Source organism: Hippocampus bargibanti, linkage group LG12, assembly GCF_051943395.1.
Source record: "Hippocampus bargibanti isolate YZ-2025 linkage group LG12, ASM5194339v1, whole genome shotgun sequence".
Taxonomy (NCBI): domain Eukaryota; kingdom Metazoa; phylum Chordata; class Actinopteri; order Syngnathiformes; family Syngnathidae; genus Hippocampus; species Hippocampus bargibanti.
Window position 1 is genome coordinate 8,332,654 of NC_142745.1, and position 21,888 is coordinate 8,354,541.

Sequence of the window (21,888 nt, forward strand, 5' to 3'; positions counted from 1 at the left end):
AACTACTTAAAACTACAAGTAAATAATTAAACTACAAGTGCAAAGACAAAATAACTCATTCACTGACATTCCTAAATTTATTCGGGAATTGAAAATATGATGTGGAGCGCCATTTATGCATTTGTTCGGGTTTTGGTTTTCTTGCAGGGGGTGCCGATAAAGCGCTGGTCAGACTGCTAGCAATGTTTTTCCATCCCACGAAGGGGCAGCTTTTGCCTTTTGTACAGCCTCCCCCATTTCAAGCTCAGATAACTCCAGACACATATAACTTAGTAATGAAGTCATATTTTTCTGACGAAAGAAGAGAGTCTAAGGTTTCTTACGCTGCATGGAATGTTTATATAGTCATAAAACGCAATATTCTATAGGTCCTTCAATATGCGTGAAAATGACAAAAACCCTGGCACTGCACTGGACACATTCTTATCACGTCTGGCAGTGAGCGAGTTAAAAATCAAAAGTGAAATAATGAAATCAAAATTAAACCATCAATCTCAAAATATCACATTATAATGATTATAATTTTAAGATGGAATATCAAGAATAAAATGATCAACCGCAAAGCGTGTTTCAAAATCTGAATCCGCACTGACATTACATCATCGAAAAATAATCAACAATCACTGTGCGCACTTTTACAGAACCACTCGTAATCTTCCCCTTGTCTTGCGTTTTCAATCTGCCAAGTACCGACGTGGTAAAGAGGAGCCTTTCTTTTTTTAATGACTAAGTTATGAGCACAATGATTCCATTTCGCATAAGCCTGCCAGTTTTGCCGAGTGCGCACTCCCCACTCCGGTCCATTAACAGGCAACCCCCAAAATGAAATTTAGCGCTTCAATATATTCACGCAAGTGTTTAATAACCGATGAATTTGTCTGGATGATACAACTGGTCTGGCATGCGGCACACAAAATGTAAATGAGAGCATTTCTTATCCCTCTGGTCATTCTCCAAAGTTTTTCCCGTGCTCAAAATGATGACTGGCCCTTTTGGCAAGGCGGGCCGCGTGCCATTACTCTCATCTCACTGCGGGCGGTGGTGACTTATGGCGCTGACTCAGCTCCTCATTATGGGTCTTCGTTTCCTGTTTCACAGCTCGCGGGGCTAATGTATGGACACTGGGTGCTCAAGGTTATTTCTCGGCGCAACACTTCATTAACCTCCCGCTAATACGGCAGCGTGCATGCGAGTATGTGCGGTGAGTCATATGACATACCACTCTCCACCCCCCCTTCCAACGTGAAACCTGACCATGTTACGATGAACAAAACATTTCGCCATGAATGTGTGACATAAATCAGAGTTGACCTGAGCAGAATGATGTTGTCAATGTTTGGTTGCTGTGTTTAATACGAAATCGGTGGAGTGCAGATTGCCAAACAATCCTCAACATTTCGGATCTTGACCAAGCGAATTTGTATCAATGAGTGAATTGAGTAAGCAACTGCGATTGAGGCTGCGGAAATAAGTGAGCATTTCAGGCAATTCACGCTTTCATGCACCTTGTAACACGGTAAGCTGACCACTGTAGTAGCCACTGTCTTCAAAAGGGTTAAAATAAACAAACAAAAAACAAACAAACACAAATAAATACCATTTTTCAGTGTATGAAACGCACCCAAAAGCCTTAATTTTGGGTAATATTGAGCCACAACAGGTCTTGCAACTACAAACAGCAGCCCTCTGTTCCATTTGCCCCTGTAGAAGTAGTGCGTAACTATTACTTGACACCATACTACTACACGAGCGCCTTATATTTGGAAAAAAAATTACATAGTGATATATTATATTTGAAAAACCTTTTTCATTCATTGAAGGTACGCCTTATAGTCCGGTGCGCCTTATACAGGTCGCATCAGACTTACGGCTGAGTTCCGTTCCGACCAAACGGTCTTAAGTCAAAACGGTTGTAAGTCGAAATCCATTCAAAATGTTGAATAGAGATTCAGAGGCTAAATGACTCGCAACCCCCGAACCCCCCTCAGGTGCCATCACACGGTCGATTGTTGTGCGAGAGTGAGATGCTGGCTGGCCAAAATTGTCGTACGCGTTGCCGGCCTGCTAGCGTGCTGCGGTGCCAATCATAGAATTAAAATTTAAAAAATATTGTCTCGTGGTCGTGGTCGTCATTACGGTCGTAAGTTGAATGTTACCTTTCCCCGCGTAGAAGAAGTAGTGCGTAACCCCAGCCTCGACTGTAGTGCTTTATAATGTGGTGTGCCTTATATTTGGAAAACGTATATACATTTATATATGATATATGGAAAACTTTTTTTATTCATTGAAGGTTCACCTTATAGTCCGGTGTGACTTACATCTGGAAAAAGTTTGAAAATACACAATTCATTGGGGGTGTGCCTTATACTCCGGTGTGCCTTATACACTGGAACATACTGTAAATAGTTAAATGAATAATGCGCTGAATGAATGAACAAGCAAACAAACAAATAAAAAAATAATAAACACATAAATAAATAAATATTTTTTTATAATCATCAATAAAGAGTCTGTTGACAAAATAAAGCCTTCATCAACACAATGATTTTAAAGGTTTGAGTTGATGGAGTGTGTCATAATAAAAATACTATTACATATCAAGGCCTACCTCTGGAAAAAATACTGTAGTGAGGGATGTAGTCTGAGCAAAGAAAATGATCACCGGACTAGCAGTCAGAAAAAAAAGATAGCCACACTCTCCAATTCCCAATATAGAGATAATATAATGTAATTGATGGTTGTAGACTTCAGCCAGAAGTAGAAAAGCGTGTAGGCTTGGTGCCCAATATGCATGTCAGCATCGGTGGGGAAAAAAAGGCAACCTCATAAAAATAAAAGAATCAAACTCCTCATGCTCATGTTTAAATTAAAATTGAAATTTCGGATGAGCAGCTACTGTATTTTAATGTTGGGCATTATGGTGATATGTGATACGTATTTGGGACTTGCTGTAGAAAGTTTAAAAATGCCCTGCCAAGTTGGTGAGTGTCAAGTAATTGTGCACAGATTGATGAGTTTAATAAGCAGTGGAAATTATTGACACAAAAAATATATATCGTTTTTCATTATGTCATCAAATGAAAAATTATTAACAAAATAATTCCTTGATGGGGATTTATTTGTGAATTCATAAAGTGAACCTCCCTTATCAAAGGGGATACCTCAATGGAGAAATCAATGCTGTTTTTTTCCTTTACTTTCAATAAATGGCTGAAAAAGGCAGCGGCGGACTGCGGCTCTCTTTTCCCAGCCGTGAGAGCATGACAGGCAGATGCGCCTTGCACTTTTTTTTACGGTAGAGATAAGTAAGTGCACTCACACTCTCCGCTCGGCTCTCCAGGCGGATGGTAGAAGGATAGACCCAGCGAAATGAGGGCGGCGACCTCCAGGATGATGAGGGTGACGTCCTGAAGGGCCTCCCATACCAGTTGCAGGAAAGTTTTTGGCTTCTTTGGAGGTATCAGGTTTTTTCCAAATTCTTCTTTCCTTTTGTCCAAGTCACCTTGGGCACCCGTGAGTCCTGAGACGGTGAAGAAATGCAAAGAGGATGGTCAGGGAGAGGACAGAAGGATTGCATAATCTAGAAAGGACCAACTCAAGATTCAAAGCATACCACATTGTGTGTCATTTGTGGGGAAACTTATGACATCTATGTGAAGGAACTGCTCATGTTCCAAAGCATCATGAAAAATTTATCAATGGAAATTCCATTGCTTTGATACCTGCTCATGCATCAAAGCATACTGTATCGTATGTTAACTACTTCTCAGCCCATCTATTCAATTATTAGTCCATGTCATTCATGATCCAAATCACAATAATACAGCTATTGTGGTGCCATGTAAATAAAATTGAATTAATCCGAATTTAGTCAATGCAACTGTTACAGGATGTGACGTCACGACAGGAAGTCCGATAAAATAAAACGATGTTTAAGGAAAGAGAAAAAAAAACATGTTTAAAATGTGTTCGTATAGCGAATTGCCCTAAAAGCGACTGTCATTAACTCATTCACTATCAGACATGTGCAAACATGTGTCCACTCAAGTGCCGGGGTTTTTGTCATTGTCACTCAAATTCCAGGACCCACAGATTATTGAGTTTGAGGACTACATAAATAATACAGCGTTAGAAACCTTCAACTCTCTTGTTTCATCAGAAAAATGGGTGGGTCTGGCGTTATATGAGTTTGAAATGAGGGTGGTCGTGCAAAATACAATGCAATACATACACATTGTTTAATATAGCGCTTTAACAACAGCTGAAGTTGGAACAAAGCGCTAACATGGAAAAAAAGGAAATACTGCCCCCTCATGGAAGGAAAAAAAAACACTGCCAGAGGTCTGGCCAGCGCTTTATCGGCACCTCCGCAAGAAAAACCAAACACCGAAGAAATTCGGGAATGGTGCTCAATGTCATATTTTCAATTCCTGAGTTAATTGTTTTGTAGTATTTGATTTTGTTTCATTTTATTAGGAATGTGCTTCTCATCATCAACCCCCTCGTGTGTTTGCACTGCAGCATTGTGCACCCTCACACATGGGTAGACAGGAGCACGTCATGATGTCGCGCAGTCGCACGTCACCAGGATCTCCCCGCAAAGCGCCTGGATACTACCCGGTGACGTGTCCACACTTGCACACAATACCCAACGAATGACAAGAAGAGGGGGTTGCATCAAATAGGTACAGATATGCCGAGGAGGCAGGAAAGGGGGGGACGGCGCAAGGAAAGTGGAGCATTCCAGGCTCCTCCTTGGAGAATGCCCTTGTTACAAATAGCTAGCCATGTCTATAAATAGCTTCATTATCCATTCCCTTTTAATTGTCTCTGGGATAGGACCCAGCATGCTCCATCATTGAACTCACACAGTAGCAGCGGCAGCCCGTCACGCATCAGACATGTGCGTGCACGTGCATGTTTTGGTGGATCTCGGCGAGTCGTGGCCGACAGCACGTGCCGAGTGCTTAGCGCTGAATGTGTGTGTCTGTGTGCGTGTGTGTGACTATTAATGACCTTTTGATGTCCTTTCAGCCGTGGCGTCAATACACATTTCCCCACTGCTTCAAAGGGTTTATTCATCCGTGGAAGAAAGATGTAAAATCAATAAATATGCAAATCTCCGCATGGCCCACATTTCCACGCGTAAAAGGAGGCTAGTTAAAAGCGACGAAACTGCACCGCTGTTAGCCATCATTACCATGGTTAGCGGTGATGCAACATCAAAAAATAGAATGCGCTGCATGCATGGTAATATTTGGTCTGCGGTGTGATGGGACTTCAAGACTTCGATGTAGCATCCGAGATTGAAATTTAACCGCAGCACTGATGCTTTTTTTTTGTAATGGTGTTTACCTGAAGGTAATGGGACATTTCCAGGCTTGGTTTGTTGTTGTGCAATATTGGAAGAAAAACGTATAAGTGCTCTCTAAATTCAGTTGTGTTGATTTAAAAAAAGATTAACTCATTCACTGACAGACGATGTGCAAATATGTGACCACTCCAGTGCCAGGGTTTTTGGCATTTTCAGTCAAATTGCAAGACCCACAGAATATATATAGTTGTAGGACTACATAACCATTCAATGCAATGTAAGAAACCATAGACTCTCTTCTTTCGTCAGAAAAAAAATGAGTTAATTCCTAAATTGTATGGGTTTAGAGTTATATGAGCTTGAAATGCAATACATATTGGTGTATATAGCGCTTTAACAACAGCTGAAGCTATTGAAAAAAAAACATTAACATGGAAAAAAGGCAAATGCTGCCCCCTCGTGGAAGGGAAAACATATCACCACATCTAACCAGCGCTTTATCGGCACCCAAGCATGAAAAAAAAGAAACCCGTACAAATTCGTGAATGGCGCTTTGTCATATTTTCAATTCCTAAATAAATTCAGGAATGGCAGTGGGATAAAGACGTATTTAATTTGGAAAATGTGTTAGCTGACAATACATGTTTTTCATATTTTTTCCATCAAAAGAATTTTTTAATTGTATGAGATACTTAGCTAAAGGTGTCCTGCACCTTTTATTTACAGATTAGACTTGGAGGTGTGGACAATACAATACAATAAAACACATTGATTTATCTCGCGCTTTAAGAACAGCTGAAGCTGGAACAAAGCACTTAACATGGACAACTATCATATACAGGAAATAAAGCAGTCACAAAGATAGTAGAAATCACCAGGGAGTAAAACTAAGATCAATATTTGCCATTCTTCTTCTTTTCCTTTCGGCTTTTCCCTTCAGGAGTCGCCACAGCGAATCAATGTCTCCATCTATCCCGGTTTTGTGCATCCTCTTCTCTCACACCATTAATGGTTGCAAACACCGCATGGACGTCGTGGTTTGTGGTCAAAGTGAAGCGTGCGAAGACTGCAAATTTGCACAGGTGCTATAGTAAGAACAGAATTGTGCTAGGTCGCTTACATGAACAACAACAAGGTCTCAAAATCTTTAGATGTCTCCAATAAATCAACACATATCTCAAAATCTCCTGAATTGACCAATCAAACCACAAATAGTCACGAGTTGCTTTTTTTCTATCTAACATGGCTATAAAGGACGTTGAAAAAAGTTGCTAAATGTAGCCACAAAACTAGCATCGCTGATTAGCCCTTGCTATGTCACAAGGCTCATGCTTAGCCCTTGTGTATCAGACAAACATTACTGTAATTTTTTTATCATTCATATATGAAGACTTTTAGATTCAAATGTTTAAAAAAAGTATCAAATTATATTTTTATGAATACATGGCATTTATTTGTTTTTTTTAAGGTGCTGTCTAACAAAGGTGAAGAGCCAAAGAAGAAAAGCATTATTAGAGGTGTTTAAAGGCAGAGAGAGTGTACGGCTGCTTTCTGTTCTCCCTCGAAACAGTTCAGGGCTGCTAATTCGCTGATCTGTCAAATGTTGCCGGCTCTGATTCAAATCTGAAGTGACATACGGCGCCTAACAAACATCCTGTTTCCAAATACACGAGACAGGGACACGAAAATCAAGAAAAAAAAAGTCTCGTTTGCTCTCTCACTCGCTGTGCATGAGGATTTTTGTCTCCCAGTGAATAAGAACATGATGGCATATTTTAACAAGGGCTTAAATTAGATCTCTATGGAAACACTATGTGTCCCACTCATGTGGAAATACCCGCATGTCCAAACCTTGAAGAAAGTGTGAATTAAGTGTGTGTGCGCTCCATTTTTATTGCTATTTCCAGTAGCCCATATGCAAAAAGCAAGAAATTATGACTGGGGATTGAAATACACAATGACCTTTAAATGTCCTTGAAGAGCAGCCAAGAGGTTAGTTTATATTCACCTCTCATGATATGTATCGACTGCACGTTTGATTTTACATTCCCCTTCACATGCGAGTCGTCATGGCAACGGGCCACTATGATGATCATCAAGGCATTAATGGGAGAAAAGTGGAGTGAATCAATATGTCCGCGTTCTCAGTAACCCTTTGAAAAGCGAGCTGGGAATAAAGAGCAGAAATGGCAGAGAGGCTTCAAGTGTGACTCAGAGTGAGGAAAGTGTGAGCACGAGCACACGGCGACAGAAAGAGTACGCTGACTCTATTGTGAATAATAAGCCATCGGCGAAGGAGCGGATAAAAGGTGGCTAATTATCACGCTGCAGTTATGAGATGGCATGATAGAGAAATGTGTCATCGTGTCCTTGATCGTGACCTACATCAAGTACTAACCAAGATGTATTAAGGAACAAAAACATGGATCCATAGCAGTCAGTCGGCATTTAGTTGCATCCTTTCCCAAGGACACTTTGACAGCAGACAGTCAGAGTTGACAATTGAACTGCTGACCTATTGGTCATTGACGACCTTCTCTATCAATCAAGCCACAAAAAATAAAGTCATGAAAATAAATTAGGTGTTACTAATCCTTGAAAAGTGAAAAACATTGTTTCAGGGCATCTTTATCCGAGATTAAACTATGATTGTTTACTTTTTTTTTTAATCATGTGGTAAAACAGCAGCAAGATGAATATAACGGCTTTGCTTTCAAAGAAGGCAGATGAGAACCATCACGCTGGGTAACATAAATAAATGAAAGAGATGACATTAAGAAGGAAGTAGACCACATCCAACAGAACAGCAAGTCCACCCATAGAAATATGCAGACGGACGAGCGGACATCCTAATACACACACTTGTGTGGATCGGAAAGGATCAATGGATGGATGGAGAATAGGTTGCTTGTGCGCATGTCATGGGGACAGCTCAAGTTGATGTGTCATGACTTGCTTAGCAGCACTTCACATGCAAGCTTACATGGACCTGAGCTCACACCGATGAGCAGTCATATCTCAAGACTACTTTAGCGTGCGGGCAAACGTATGACAAACAACAAACAAAAGACTGTCATTCCATTCCACACACACCCCAAGACCATCTTTTTCTAAATTCCCCAAATAAATCTGACATTTTCTCATTAATCCCCAAGATTTTTTCTTAAAACATTGTAGTTGATAGCTAGCCAGCTAACTAGCTGGCTAACAAAATGGCTGGCGATCTGATCTATGTAGCTAGCATTCCTGGATTACTATAGAAGGATGGATAGATGGATTGCTATCTAGATAGCTAGCCAGTTATCTATCTATCTATCTATCTATCTATCTATCTATCTATCTATCTATCTATCTATCTATCTATCTATCTATCTATCTACCTACCTATCTATCTAGCGATCGATTGATAGATATTGGAACACATACACTGTGGTACACCGAGTTGTGTAGACGCAAGGGAGCTTTGCACCAGGAAAAGCCAGCTAAAAACAGTCAGTTCACATGTTTTAATAGCCCATGAGAACCCTGCCATTTTCAGAGTACTTTTAAGGAAGCTTTGCAAAAAGCCAGATCAAATGAAGGAAATACAACATGCATGTGTGTGTATGTGCTTGTGGGGGCAGCTGTACAAGTGGGTGAGTTTAGCTGTCAGGCACTGTGCTCTATGAGTCTGACTCATGCGAGTGATAATGGAGTGGAGTGAGAGAACACAGCTCACAGCTCCTTTTTTCACACTCACAAACTGAGACACGTGTATGCGGCGCGCGCGCGCGCGCGCACACACACACACACACACACACACGCACACACACACACGCGCACGCGCGCACACACACACACACGCGCGCGCGCGCGCACACGCACACACGCGCGAGCACACACACACACACACACGCACACACACACACACACACACACACACACACGCACACCCACACACACACACATAAAGAAGTCATATTCTTTAAAATTAGGCGTCTTTCGACCCAAAGTACACACACACACAAACATACATACATGCTCTTTTTATTTTGTTTCTAAATGTTGGGAAAAATGCAATTGTGCAGCATGATGCAAGGAAAACAATTATGAAACATTACTGAAAACAGACTGAAAAGATTCATTGGGGGTTTTGAGAGGAGTAGACCAATGGGAAAACTATTCACGGCACATACTCCTTTATATCACATTGTAATATGACTCGCATTCTCTGCAGTTGAGTAAATAAAATAGCAATTTAATCATGAACATGACCGTCCAACTTCCATAGTTTGGTTCGTTGGCAATCGCAATGCAATTGCTTTCGTCATGGAAGTGCTGCACCCTGCTGCACGGGCATATTTAACCTTAGTTTTGATTGATGGACAAAATAATGACTAACAAAAATAAATACAGAGGAACGACCGAAATAGGGCACATCAAAATAATAATAATAATAATAATAATAATAATAATAATAATAATAATAATAATAATAATAATAATAATAATAATAATAATAATAATAATTGAGCATGCCCAACATGTCCATGATGCAATGAGGCAGGTGGACATGTCATTGAAATCTCTTATGAGTAATGAAAGTGCACACGCTATGCAAATCACCAATTCTCGGAAAGAATGAAAAGTGAGAGCTCTTTTGACAAAGCAAGGTGAAACGGCGCGTGATCTTCGTATCGCTCCCATCTGGATGTCAGTATCTGGTTTCAAGCCTTGGATCAAATCTACTTGCAACACAAAAGTGGGCGCCAGTCCTTCACACCCGTAGTAGCAGACAGAGTCATGAAATAGTCATTTCGAGTCAGTATGATGCAGAAAAATTGCCATCCCCATGGGTAAGAAACCTTATATTAGGTCAAAGCCAAAGCATGTCCGACCGACATTTTGACCCCCCCCAAAAATGATTGTGACTTTTTTTTTAATCATGTCTCAGTTAAAGTATAAATAAGTTTTTTCTTGAGTTTGGCTCTGAAGCAATTGACCCATAGGGACAATGGTAGCATATTAAACTGCCTAAAGTTAAGAGATTTATGTCCTTAGTAAGCAAAGCAGAGAGAGAGAGAGAGAGAGAAAGTAGTTTACCTTTATACGACAACAAAGGTTAATTATTCTAGTATATAGTTTGCTCAAAATTAGAATTAGAGTGATAACAGAAAATAATTGTGTTGGTTTTCTGCCGTTGTGACACATTGGTGAAGTGATTACCATGACAGATAATAGTAACAACAAAATGAAACCAGATACTGTATCACTAAATTATGTAAATGAGATTACATAATTTACATAACAGTAGCCCAAATCGAACTGTATCGTGCCTCTTTGCAATTTTGTTGATGATGATACTAGTGCAGCGTGTTCGACCGGAAACAAATATCTTGTGTGTTCTACATACTTGGCAATAAAGATGATTCTGATTCTGATTCTGATTACATACAAGGTACAACAAGGTACAGCGAATCTAAGAAAAATGCTCCAAGGGGAGGGCAGTGTTTCCCCATAGGAACAAAAAAAATCTGTTTATTGGCATGTTTCCACTTAATTTAGTCAAGTATCTCTTAGGACAGCTTAAGATACAGTACACTCCCCGGTAGTGTCAACTATACGTGTGTCATTTCCACTGACAAGCTACGATCTATGAAGAGAAAAAAATAACACACTAAGCGACATCAAAGCTTGCTGATGAGTTTTTAAACAGGTGAGAAGTGATCGCACCTCATGCTACGTCCCAGTGGAAACGTCCGTTCACAAGCCATTAGCAACTTTCGGAAGGTGGCTCATTGGTATGTAAACAGGTACGGTATAGCTGCAAGGCATGAGTGTGCAAGTAGGCACACCAACCCTCAACACCCTCACACCCGCACATGCAGTTTACTATACGCAACACAGCTTGCTACAACTGTCAACAGTGAATGAATTAGGATTAGCAAAACACACACACACACACACACACACACACACACGATTGTGAAGAAAATACGTATAAAATACATCCCATCAGTACCTTTGCCCACCCGATTTCAAAAATTACATCAGCTAGTTACATTTCTTGTATGATGAAAAAAATCTGACCTTGAGCAAAGTTTCTCCAAATAAAAATCTTTGAAAAAAAAAACATATTTTCCTGTGTATAAGGCGCACCCAGAAGCCTAGATTTTCTTTAAAAGATGACCCTGCGCCTTACACAGCAGTGCGCCTTATATGTGAAGTAATATTGAGAGACAACAGGTGTGGCAACTACTGTCAGCAGCCAACGACTCAATTTCCCACCGTAAAAGAAGTTGTGCGTGTTGGGGTAATTTGCTATACGAACATCTTTAAACATCTCTTTTGCATCGTTTGTTTGCGTTTAGACTTCCTGATACGTCATATCCTGCCTTCCTTTACTTGATGTCACATCCTATTACGTCACATCCTATTATGTGTGATCTATGAATGCTCTGCCAGCGGTCTTTCGCGCTGCCTCTTCCTCCTTCCTCTTTCGTCTTTCCTTTCTGCCCCTCCTCGGCCGACACCCCACGATGCCCTGCTGTCTACAAGATTAAACTAACTTATTCTGTTGAACACCTGGCTTCCTGCTGATTTAACCATCCTCTGCCATCAACACCCTGAGAAGCCGTGGAACAGGGACGAACGATCACTTTCAACACATTAGTGCGTAACCCAAGCCTCTACTGCACAGGTGTCAAAGTCAAGGCCCGCGGGCCAAATCCGGCTCGCCACATCATTTTTTTCGCTCCGCGAAAGCAAATCAAACTTGTTAAATTCCATGATGATTGCTAACATCTGAGCCAAAATTTCATATTTTTGGACGTCAACCACAATAAAAGTCATTATTCTTGACTTCAGATTTGAAAACGAGTTATTCATTAATTTGCTGTGTGCTCTATATGTAATATTTGAAGGGATTTAAACATTCTAATGGGTTCCCCAAATTCATAACGGCCCTCGAGAGGAAACCATAACCACAATGTGGCCCGTGGCAAAAAATGACTTTGATACCCCTGCTCTACTGTAACGCCTTATAATGTGGTGTGCCTTATATTTGGAAAACATTTATATATTATATTTGTAAAACTATATTCATTCATTGAAGGTGTGCCTCATACTCTGGTGTGTCTTATATATGGAAAACAATTTGAAAATACACCATTCATTTGGGGGTGCGCCTTATACTCCGGTGCATCTTATACACCCGAAAATACGGTATAATTAATTTGGATAATTAGAACCACCGTGATGTAATACATGATGACCTTGTGGTAGTGGACTGAGGTTGCAGACACAAGGACATGAGAGTCGGTCAAAATAATGACCCTAGTTGAAATCACCAAACTGTAACATTAAAAATCAAATGAAATTTTTACAAAAATTCGGAAAATGGGTTCTTTCTTCCTTGACCCATTTAAAAAGTGTTTTAGTCCAATAGTGCAATAAGAAAATGTAATCCAAAATCCTTTCAATTTAGATTACCTATACATTTTATTCATCAGAATATCGCTTCTACCCTTTCGTTACACCTGCTGCTCTAGGAAGGCCTCATCTGATTGACTGGTACAATTAAATTACAAATATTTACCAATAGAGGACGGGAATATTCGTGAAAAGACCAGTGTGGGCAGTACAACACTGCAGGTCATCTCGTTCAGTCCTATTTGTTTTATATTCATGAACAGATTTGTTAGGGGGGAATTCTGGGGGTATGCATAGCGCTCATTCAATGGTGTTAAATACAAAATTGAGGCCATTTGTCACATCACAACTAAATGAGTTGACTACGGTTCTCTTTCATGGTTGTTACTTTTTAACAGATGACCTTGGAAAAATATGACCACTTTGGGTGACCAAAAAAAAACTTTTTATGGCACAAGCTTACCTCTAAAAAAGGATGTTTTCCCCTCCTCCTCTGTACAGTCTGTCCCCCAATGAGTCGCACCTGTGTTGGACTACCCTATGGTCTCGCTTCCTCACTGAACAAAATGGCCGTGGATCATTTGGAATCGGTCCTCTGGGATCCATCGCTCTCCATTCTCGTCTGAATCTCATTTTATTACCACTCTTTCTACCCACACCGTAACCCGCTTGGCTTTGGGAACAGGATACGCTGTCCTTGTTCCATACAAGAGTTCCCTTGTGGGACGGAGATTAAATAGACTTCATCAGACAGGAACAGATTTGTAGGGAGGGGGTGTGATTAGGAGGCTCACGAGGGAAGGAAGAAGGCGAGGTTTGGAAATGAGTATCCAACACTCATCAGACGCTGGGGATTTGATTTGAAGAACTGGTGGGTGATCTGGCTCTCAAATAGCGGGCAAGATAGTTGGTAAATAAAAGCAGCAGTGTTTGTCCCTCTCTTGTCCCGTGCGTACGTTCTGGATTCACAATAATGCCAACTAATAATAATCATCATCATCATCATCATAATAATACATTTCTAAGCGCCTTTCAAAACTCTCAGGGACACTTTACAGTCACAGAATAATAACTTTTTTTAAACTTTTTTTTTAATGGATTTGCTATTGTAAATATTGATCCGGTTTAACATTTACAATTGTGGGCCTGTCTTTTCATAGTATTGTGACACCCGAAACCACAGGGTAATTTAGTTGGGATACATTTTCATACGTCCGAAATTCACACTGTGATAGCTAGCTGGCTATCTATCTATCTATCTATCTATCTATCTATCTATCTATCTATCTATCTATCTATCTATCTATCTATCTATCTATCTATCTATCTATCTATCTATCTATCTATCTATCTATCTATCTACCTATATAGCTATCTAGCTATCTATATAGCTATCGCGATAGCTATCTAGTATCTAGCGAGCTTTCTATCTATTTGAGTTACGTCCGGGTTGAGTGAGTGCTGGCGCTAGTGGCTGCTGCTGCTCACCCACAGAAAAACTTATCCTGTGACTGTCAAGTGACCCTGAAAGTTTTGAAAGGCGCTTATAAATGAAATGTATTATTATAATAAGAACTCTAGGTAACATGCATATGCTACACTGGATCTTACTTGTTTTCATTTTATACCCTTCCATGCCCTTGCTTTTTTGTTGTTGTTGTTGTTTCCATTTCCAGCCATCCAAGATCAATTCCCTGAAACTCTGCATCATCATCAACATGAGCAATGGGAAATGGATGCAAACTGCCACATAACTCACTGGTGAATAATATAATATAATATCAATATTCGATTGTATCAATAATAATAGCTCGAGTATGCCAGCACTGTTTTTGATTGGGAGGAATGTCGGTGCCGTTTGACTGTGATTAAGCTTTTTTTTGCGCCTGCAATGGGCAGATGCATATGTGGAACTGCCGCGGCTTGGAATTGAAGCGAATTTACGTGGGACAAGAGATGTGACAATCTCTTTTCGTTAATGGAAGCTACAGTTTGTTTTCAACATTTATCTTATAGCAGACGGGCACATTCCACCATAACGTCCCTGATCCTTTACAGACGCTCCTGTGTTTTGTTTTTCTACTTCTTCCTTTCCTTTCCTGTTTCTTTCATAATTTTGCTACTGTGAAATGGAAAATCCTCCACTGCTAGACTAATAAAGGTTAATCCAATCCAATCCAATCCAATACTGTCAGTATGAGCAGAGGTGTATGGGCAAAACGAGTGGTCTGATGATGTCCCCCGGCAACCAGTGACCACGGTCACTGCTACCAATGAAAGCTACGTGGGGCCATGTCACCTTCTGCAGTTTGGTTGGAACACAATTAGTTCCGATCAAGTCTCCCACATTGCTCCACAGCATCACCAGTAAACTCTTAAAAAAATATTAAATCAACCTTTAAAAGCATGTGCTACTTTCCTATCCTTGTTATCAAGGAAGTAAAAGGAGAGAGATGATAAAGGTTATCAATGTAGAGCAGGTATATTTAGGCTGCGTTGTGCAGCGGCCCGCTGGGACAAGCGACCGACCAAGAAATGGAAATAGAAATGAGAGCAGAGGTGTGAAAAAGAAGAGATAAAAATAAAAAGGAGGAGAGTAGACAAAGAGAAGGGGTCAGGTGGAAGGTGTAATGAGGAGTTAAATTCCAGGGTGTAGATTAATATCAGACAAAAAGTATTATGAAGAGGGAGGAGCATTTGGCAACATTTTTTTTAACGTGCACGGCCTCGCTTTGTTATTGGCAAGTGAATTTCTTTAGATTGACCAAATCCACGAAGGGCAAATCGGGCAATCAGGCCAGTCGTAAGTCAGGACAATAGAAGCAATCAGTGGAGCCGCAGGGAGTATTCCTTTGCTCCCCCCAACCTGAGAGCAGGGACCTATCATAGCAGAGTCCGGCACCGCCACGTCTGGACAGTAGGGATATATGTGAGCTACCAGCAAATTTTAGTTCACTGACGAAGCCTCTTGGATAAGAAGCGAAACGCCCGACACCTTAAAAGAAGTACAGATGGAGGCTGAAGAAACCTTTTCATCAAATCGACGGATTTTTTTTAAGGCATTATTAAGGAAAAACATGTTTCAACCCTATATTTTTTGGTATGTCTGAGTAGGCTCTCAGTCGTACAGGAGTGGTCCATCGAGGAAACTGTTTCTTAGTTTCATAGGACATGAGAGGTAATCAGACAGAACAAAAGAGGTAATCAGATTGGCTTCAGGGAGTAGTCTAGTGCTCCCGCAGTATATATGGCCAGAGTTACCAGCACAACTTTAGTTCGCTGACGAAGCTCTTTAGATGAGGAGCGAAATGTCCGACACCTTCAAAGAAGTACAGATGACGGCAGAAGAAACCTTTTCCTCAATTTTGTTGGAAGGTATATGGATTTTGAATCTGGTAGGAGTGCATTTTACTTTGAAAGCAAGTACCGTACTTGAAACTTGAGTACTAGAATGTCGCTGCTCGGAATTGAAACGGATTTACATGGGACAGGAGAACTAAACCAATCTTTATTTTGTTTTATTTTTTTATGTCGTAATTTGTGACCAGGCGGCAATCAATTAATTGGAAGAAAATATGCATAGTTACATCCCATTTATTATGTGTGGGTCCCTCACTGTGTGTGGACTGTAATTCATCTTTAGTGTTGGTTAGCGAGTGGATTGATAAGTGCCGATTTCTTACTGTGCCATGGCGTCATGTATTCTGCCCCAAAGACAATATGGTTCCTTCGTAAATTCATATTCGGAGACCACGTTTTTAATATTTCCATTTGCCTTGAGTTTGGGTCTCCTGAAGTCTCCACTTCACGTTCTATTCTCACTACATAATAGATTCGTTCTCAAAAAACAAGGTGCCGCAGCCTTTTGGAGAGAAATTTACACGAGTAACAAAGACTTTGGTCCATATCATGTGAAGCATCCTGTTGGACTATCTGTGAAAGTGAGCTGTAAATTCACTGACATCCCATCTGGCCCCTGCATGACTTATTTACCCGTTGTCTGCCTGAGGGGAACACTAGCTTCTTCACCTCGCACTCACCTATCCGACAACGCGTGATGTGAGCAAACGCACACCGCCTCCACATCGCCATGTCAACCATGCACAATCAATACATGCTATGGATCTTAGCTGAATCTTATATAATTGCTGAACAAACGCTAGTTTTTAAAATGAGTATCTTTCAAAAGTGGGGCCTGTTCTAACAAGGATTTAGTAAAGGGGTTCGGAAATATTAATATACTAATCATAAACCCGAACTTGAAATTGTGCGGTTAAAAAAACAAAAAAACATTTTCCAACCCACAAGACGACCACGCTGGCGGCATGGGATGCGACGGGATTCTCATTAAATGTGATTATCCTTAATTTGTATCACAACGGAGAGATTAATTTGATTGTAATTAACCCTTTTGCAGTGAAATAAACAATTAAGAGCCTGACGGCGCCATCATTTTTTCCTCCCCATGAGTGGTTGTTGTTGAATAAATATGTATTTTCTTTTGATTGGTTGTCATACAACAGCTGGTCACAAATAAATAAATACATAAATAAATAAATAAATAAATAAATAAATAAATAAATAAATACATGAACGAATACATGAATAAATAGATCACAAATAATTCACAAATAAATAAATAACTAAATAAATAGTGTATAAATAAAAACAGACAAATAAATGAATACACAAACAAACAAACAAATGAATATATGAATAAATAAATAAATAATGTATCAATAAATAAACAAATAGACACAAACAAATTAATAAATGAATGTATAAATAAATACATAAATAGAGATATAAAAACACAAATAAAAAATTAAATAACTACTTACGGACATAAATAAATAAATAAATAAATAGATAGATACATAAAATGCACGTATGAAAACAAATCCTCTTTACTGTGCTTTAATCTTGAAGCAGATTAATAAATAACCGGTCACTCAAGAATTTAAGGCCCTTATGCATTTATGCTGCATAATGAATTATACAGTAGCTATCCATGCACTGTTGATATCATGTGAAAGGACCAGTACAGGCATCAGGGGCGGTAATAGATCAACCATACTCAAGGGCCAACTACCACCGCCCGCCCCTTTGGGGATGCACACGCAAGCACCAAACAGTTGACGGCAAAGCAATATCCCCTCCAGCGAATTAGCATGATCGTATTTCTCACGTAACATGTGGTTTCTGCGACGCAGCCACATAGAACGGACCGATAGGGCGTAAACACGCATCACCTGGGATTGCGAATGCAAATTACAACGCTTTCCATGCAAAACGAAGGGGATAATGCATTCCATCAATTAATGATTCTCTCCCGGAAAACGGCGCGGGCATTCTGCTTGTTAGCATCTTCGCGCATCCAATAAAGGGCGACTCTAAAGATGATATGGAAATAAGTCGTTATCTCAGTACAACGCGGCACAGAAGAAACACGTTGCGGGAAATGCAATTGTTCTCACAAGTCCGCACGAAGCCTCGCGGTTCATCAGAGACTGTGGGAATAGTTGAAAGGCTATTTCGAATCACATTAACACAAAAGCCTTTATTGTCAATCTATGCCAATCTATACAACAACATTATGAGGGCCGCTGCACTGGGGAAGACGATCGTTTAAAATAAAAGCGACCAATAAAAATAAAAGTACAATGGGATAGGCCGCTTTAATGCGATGCAGTTCTTTTTTTTCATCTCCCTTGAATGCATTGCACGCCTTAATTCACTGATTCAGTATAGCACTTAGTTGTTCACAGAATTCAGTATTGCACAAAACCACAAATGTGTGACTTTTTAAGAGATTTTCAGGGGATAACTTCCACAAAGGGGAAAAAACATTATCAATATGTGAATTTATATATTTCAAATAATAATACAATACAGTAGTATTGATTTATATAGCGCTTTAACAATAGCTGAAGCTGCAACAAACCACTTATATAAATAAATAAAGCAGTCACAAAGATAGTCGAAAGCACCAAGGAGTGAAGCGAGGCCATTTTAAGATTGAAAAGAACTCTAAAATGTATAGGGAGCCAATGAAAGGGATGCCAGAGTAGGAGTTATGTGCTACCTCGTACGAGTACCTATCAAGAGGTGAGCAGCAGAAACCTGTACCAGCTGTAGAAGCTTCAAGGAGGAATGACTGACTCCAAAGTAAAGTGCATTACTGTAATTGAGCTGAGATGTTTTATTATGTTAGCCGAAATACGTTTTATGTGGGGTTCTGGGTTTATCACTATTCCGTTTCTATGGCGGTAACAGAACCCAAATTTGTACATGAAGTCATAAATCTATGTAGTCAATCACTGAACTTGGCAAACAAAACACTGTTTTCAAATATTTACACTGTGAAAAACAAGTTGAAGCCATGAATATAAAACAATCAAATGAAAAACAGTAACGCCAGCGGTAATTTTGCCACCCTGTGACGTGGAAGCAAACCAGTTCCTTCCACGTGCCCCACCCCTTTCCCCAAATTGTGTCGTGACTTGACGCGTATTAAAAATAGCAAGCAAAAATGTTAAGACACTTTGATGTGAGTACAGAAACAAAGAAGGATTGGCCACGCAAAATAGAACGGCATGTTCTGAATGAACTGAAATGCATCATCTGTGCTTCAAGCAGTGGCACAAAACAACAACAGATCCGGCAGATATGTAAAACATATCAATAATTATTCAATTCCTCCTTTTATTTCTTATGACTGGGGGCTTGGATTTGGTGCGGGTTCACAAGCAGTTAATTCTCTACCGGTATTCAGTACACTAATAAAATGGGCGCTTGTGAGAAATTATGTGTCACTTATGTTAATTTTATTGCACTTTGCAAATCAGTTTCATTTTCAAATATCATTGGCGACACTGCGGGCATTGCGTTGCACCGTAACTCTTGTCTGAGTCATTCACTGCACTTGGTATGCAACTCCGCGCGCAATCTTGTTTATTAAGACGGTGCTGCAACAGCAGAGTGCCTTGAAGGCGGACTTTAGATGAAGGCAATTTTCAGAGGTGATTTAAAAAAAAATATGTACATGTGCTTGAATTACCGCAGGAAGGCCAAGTCAGAGTGGTCTTTAATAATAAGTAAATAAATGAAGTCAAATTTGGATTCAAAGCATTAACATACACACTACAACATTCCACACGTGGTCGACACAATCAAATACATCATAATATCATGTGATCGATCACCTATTAAGTCACTCACTGCCAGAGGATGTGCCTGGGTTTTTGGCATTTTCACTCAAATTGCAGGACCCACAGAATATTGAGTTTTAGGAGTACATAAATATTCAATGCAGCATAAGAACCCTCAGACTCTCTTCTTTCATCAGAAAAAAAGTTAATTCTTAAGTTATATAGGGCTGGAGTTATCTGAGCTTGAAACAGGGGCGGCGGTAAAAATGACCAATTCTGCCCATCGTGGGAGGAAAAATACATTACCAGAGGTCTGACTGAAGCCTGAAATGCACCCCCCGGCAAGAAACAACAGAACCCGAACAAATACGGGAATGGCGCGCCATGTCATGCTTTCCAATTCCCGAATAAATTCGGGAATAGCAATGATTGAGTTAAAGGACAACCGACGTCACTTTTTTGTTTCCTAACTGACATCATAAAAACGTTTTATAGCATCTAAAATACCCAAAACACACAGTAAGATATTTTTATTCAAATGCAAAACACCAATAAAAATGACTTAAAGTGTCTAAAAAGTACTTCAATTTTAAACCGGAAGTGGCCAGTTTCAGAAAGTCCCACCCCCAGTTCGTGACGTCACGCTGGAGAATCAAAACAATGGCATAAGATTCGGAGAATATGCTTTCTTGTTACACATCCAGTTATGAATATGATTCAAATAGTTCTGAAGAGGAAAGCATACATGTTTGCAATCGATTAAATAATGTATTCCGTGCCATTTTGAGGCAACATTGGGGGGAAATGTATCACCCAAAAAGAGGCAGAAAATGGCGACCAAGCTTCTGTGAGGAATTAATCAGCCCGTTTCCACAGGCTGATAAATTCCTTCCATGGAGCTTGGTTGTTCTCTTCTGGTGGCTTTTGGTGCAACATGAGGTTTTCAGACCAAACAAGTACAGCAAAATACATTGACGTGATGGAAGGACTGCTACAATGTGTCTTTTTTTTTGGTCAGGGGCGTTCCTTCAGTGAAGTCACGTACGGACTCGTCACCAACTCAAAAACAAGACTTCCTGAATATTCAGTGCGAGTCTTAAAACGTAAAATATAGCTATATGTGGTGGAATCTTATTAAAATACGCTCAGTAGAAGTCATTTGAAGCCATTTTACGAATTATGGACACAACTTGTGCGGAGACGTCAGTTGTCCTATCAGGGAAAATGGACAAAAATGAAAAATGGAAAACAGAGCCTTGCCAGAAATAGCCAAAACCCCCAACTAATTGCTTTGTGGCAAAGCACGATTGTTGTCTTTTTTTCATATTTAAAAAAAAATATATATACACATGATTCTTTGCATTTCAGGGTTTTGGGGAGCCAGCCCCTCAAATTTCTTTCACCTGTGTGTTTTTTTTTCTGTGACGCCTTGAGGAGTGTCCCTTATTTCAAGATCTGCAATGTGACAACTCTAAATTATCCAGTACACAGTGCTTGTCGAGCTACAACTGTATTTTTACTGTTGTTTATTTATTGATATACAATAAAGAAGAGCCTCTAGTAGGGCTGGACAGTCCATCAAAATGTAATCTTGTTTTAATTTTGGCTTTTGGCGACCATATAAAATTATAATTGAAGCAAAATGGTTAATGTACCATCAACACAGTGTGTACCATATTTTCACAACCACCGGGTGCACTTAAAAGTCTTAAAAGTTGTCTCCAAAAAAGACGGGAAGCCTAATAAATCTTGTGTATGCGCCGAGTTCCAAAATTTGTGAATACTGTTTGTGACTCAGATGAGGAGTCCGTTTCACTGACTGATGTTGTGCCGACACACTGTTATATAGAGAAAAAGGCACCTCCACAGTCTGTGTATATACGTATAAACCGTGTATGGCAGGGGTGTCAAAGTAATTTTTTGCCGCGGGCCACATTGTAGTTATGGATTCCTCTCAAGGGCTGTTATGAATTTGGGGAAGCCATTAGAATGTTTAATCCCCTCCACATATTA

The 21,888-nt window shown here is 39.9% G+C and overlaps 1 protein-coding gene across 9 annotated transcripts in view; it reads right to left on the reverse strand.

The window, feature by feature from the left end:
* Positions 1-21,888, reverse strand: part of atp2b2 (ATPase plasma membrane Ca2+ transporting 2) — a 92,369-nt gene that overhangs the window by 48,407 nt on the left and 22,074 nt on the right. For all 9 annotated transcript variants that reach the window (XM_089011283.1, XM_089011286.1, XM_089011285.1 and 6 more), the window contains exon 3: positions 3,320-3,520. In XM_089011283.1, coding sequence (XP_088867409.1) covers positions 3,320-3,520 — 201 coding nt within the window. The remainder of the gene's footprint in view (positions 1-3,319; positions 3,521-21,888) is intronic.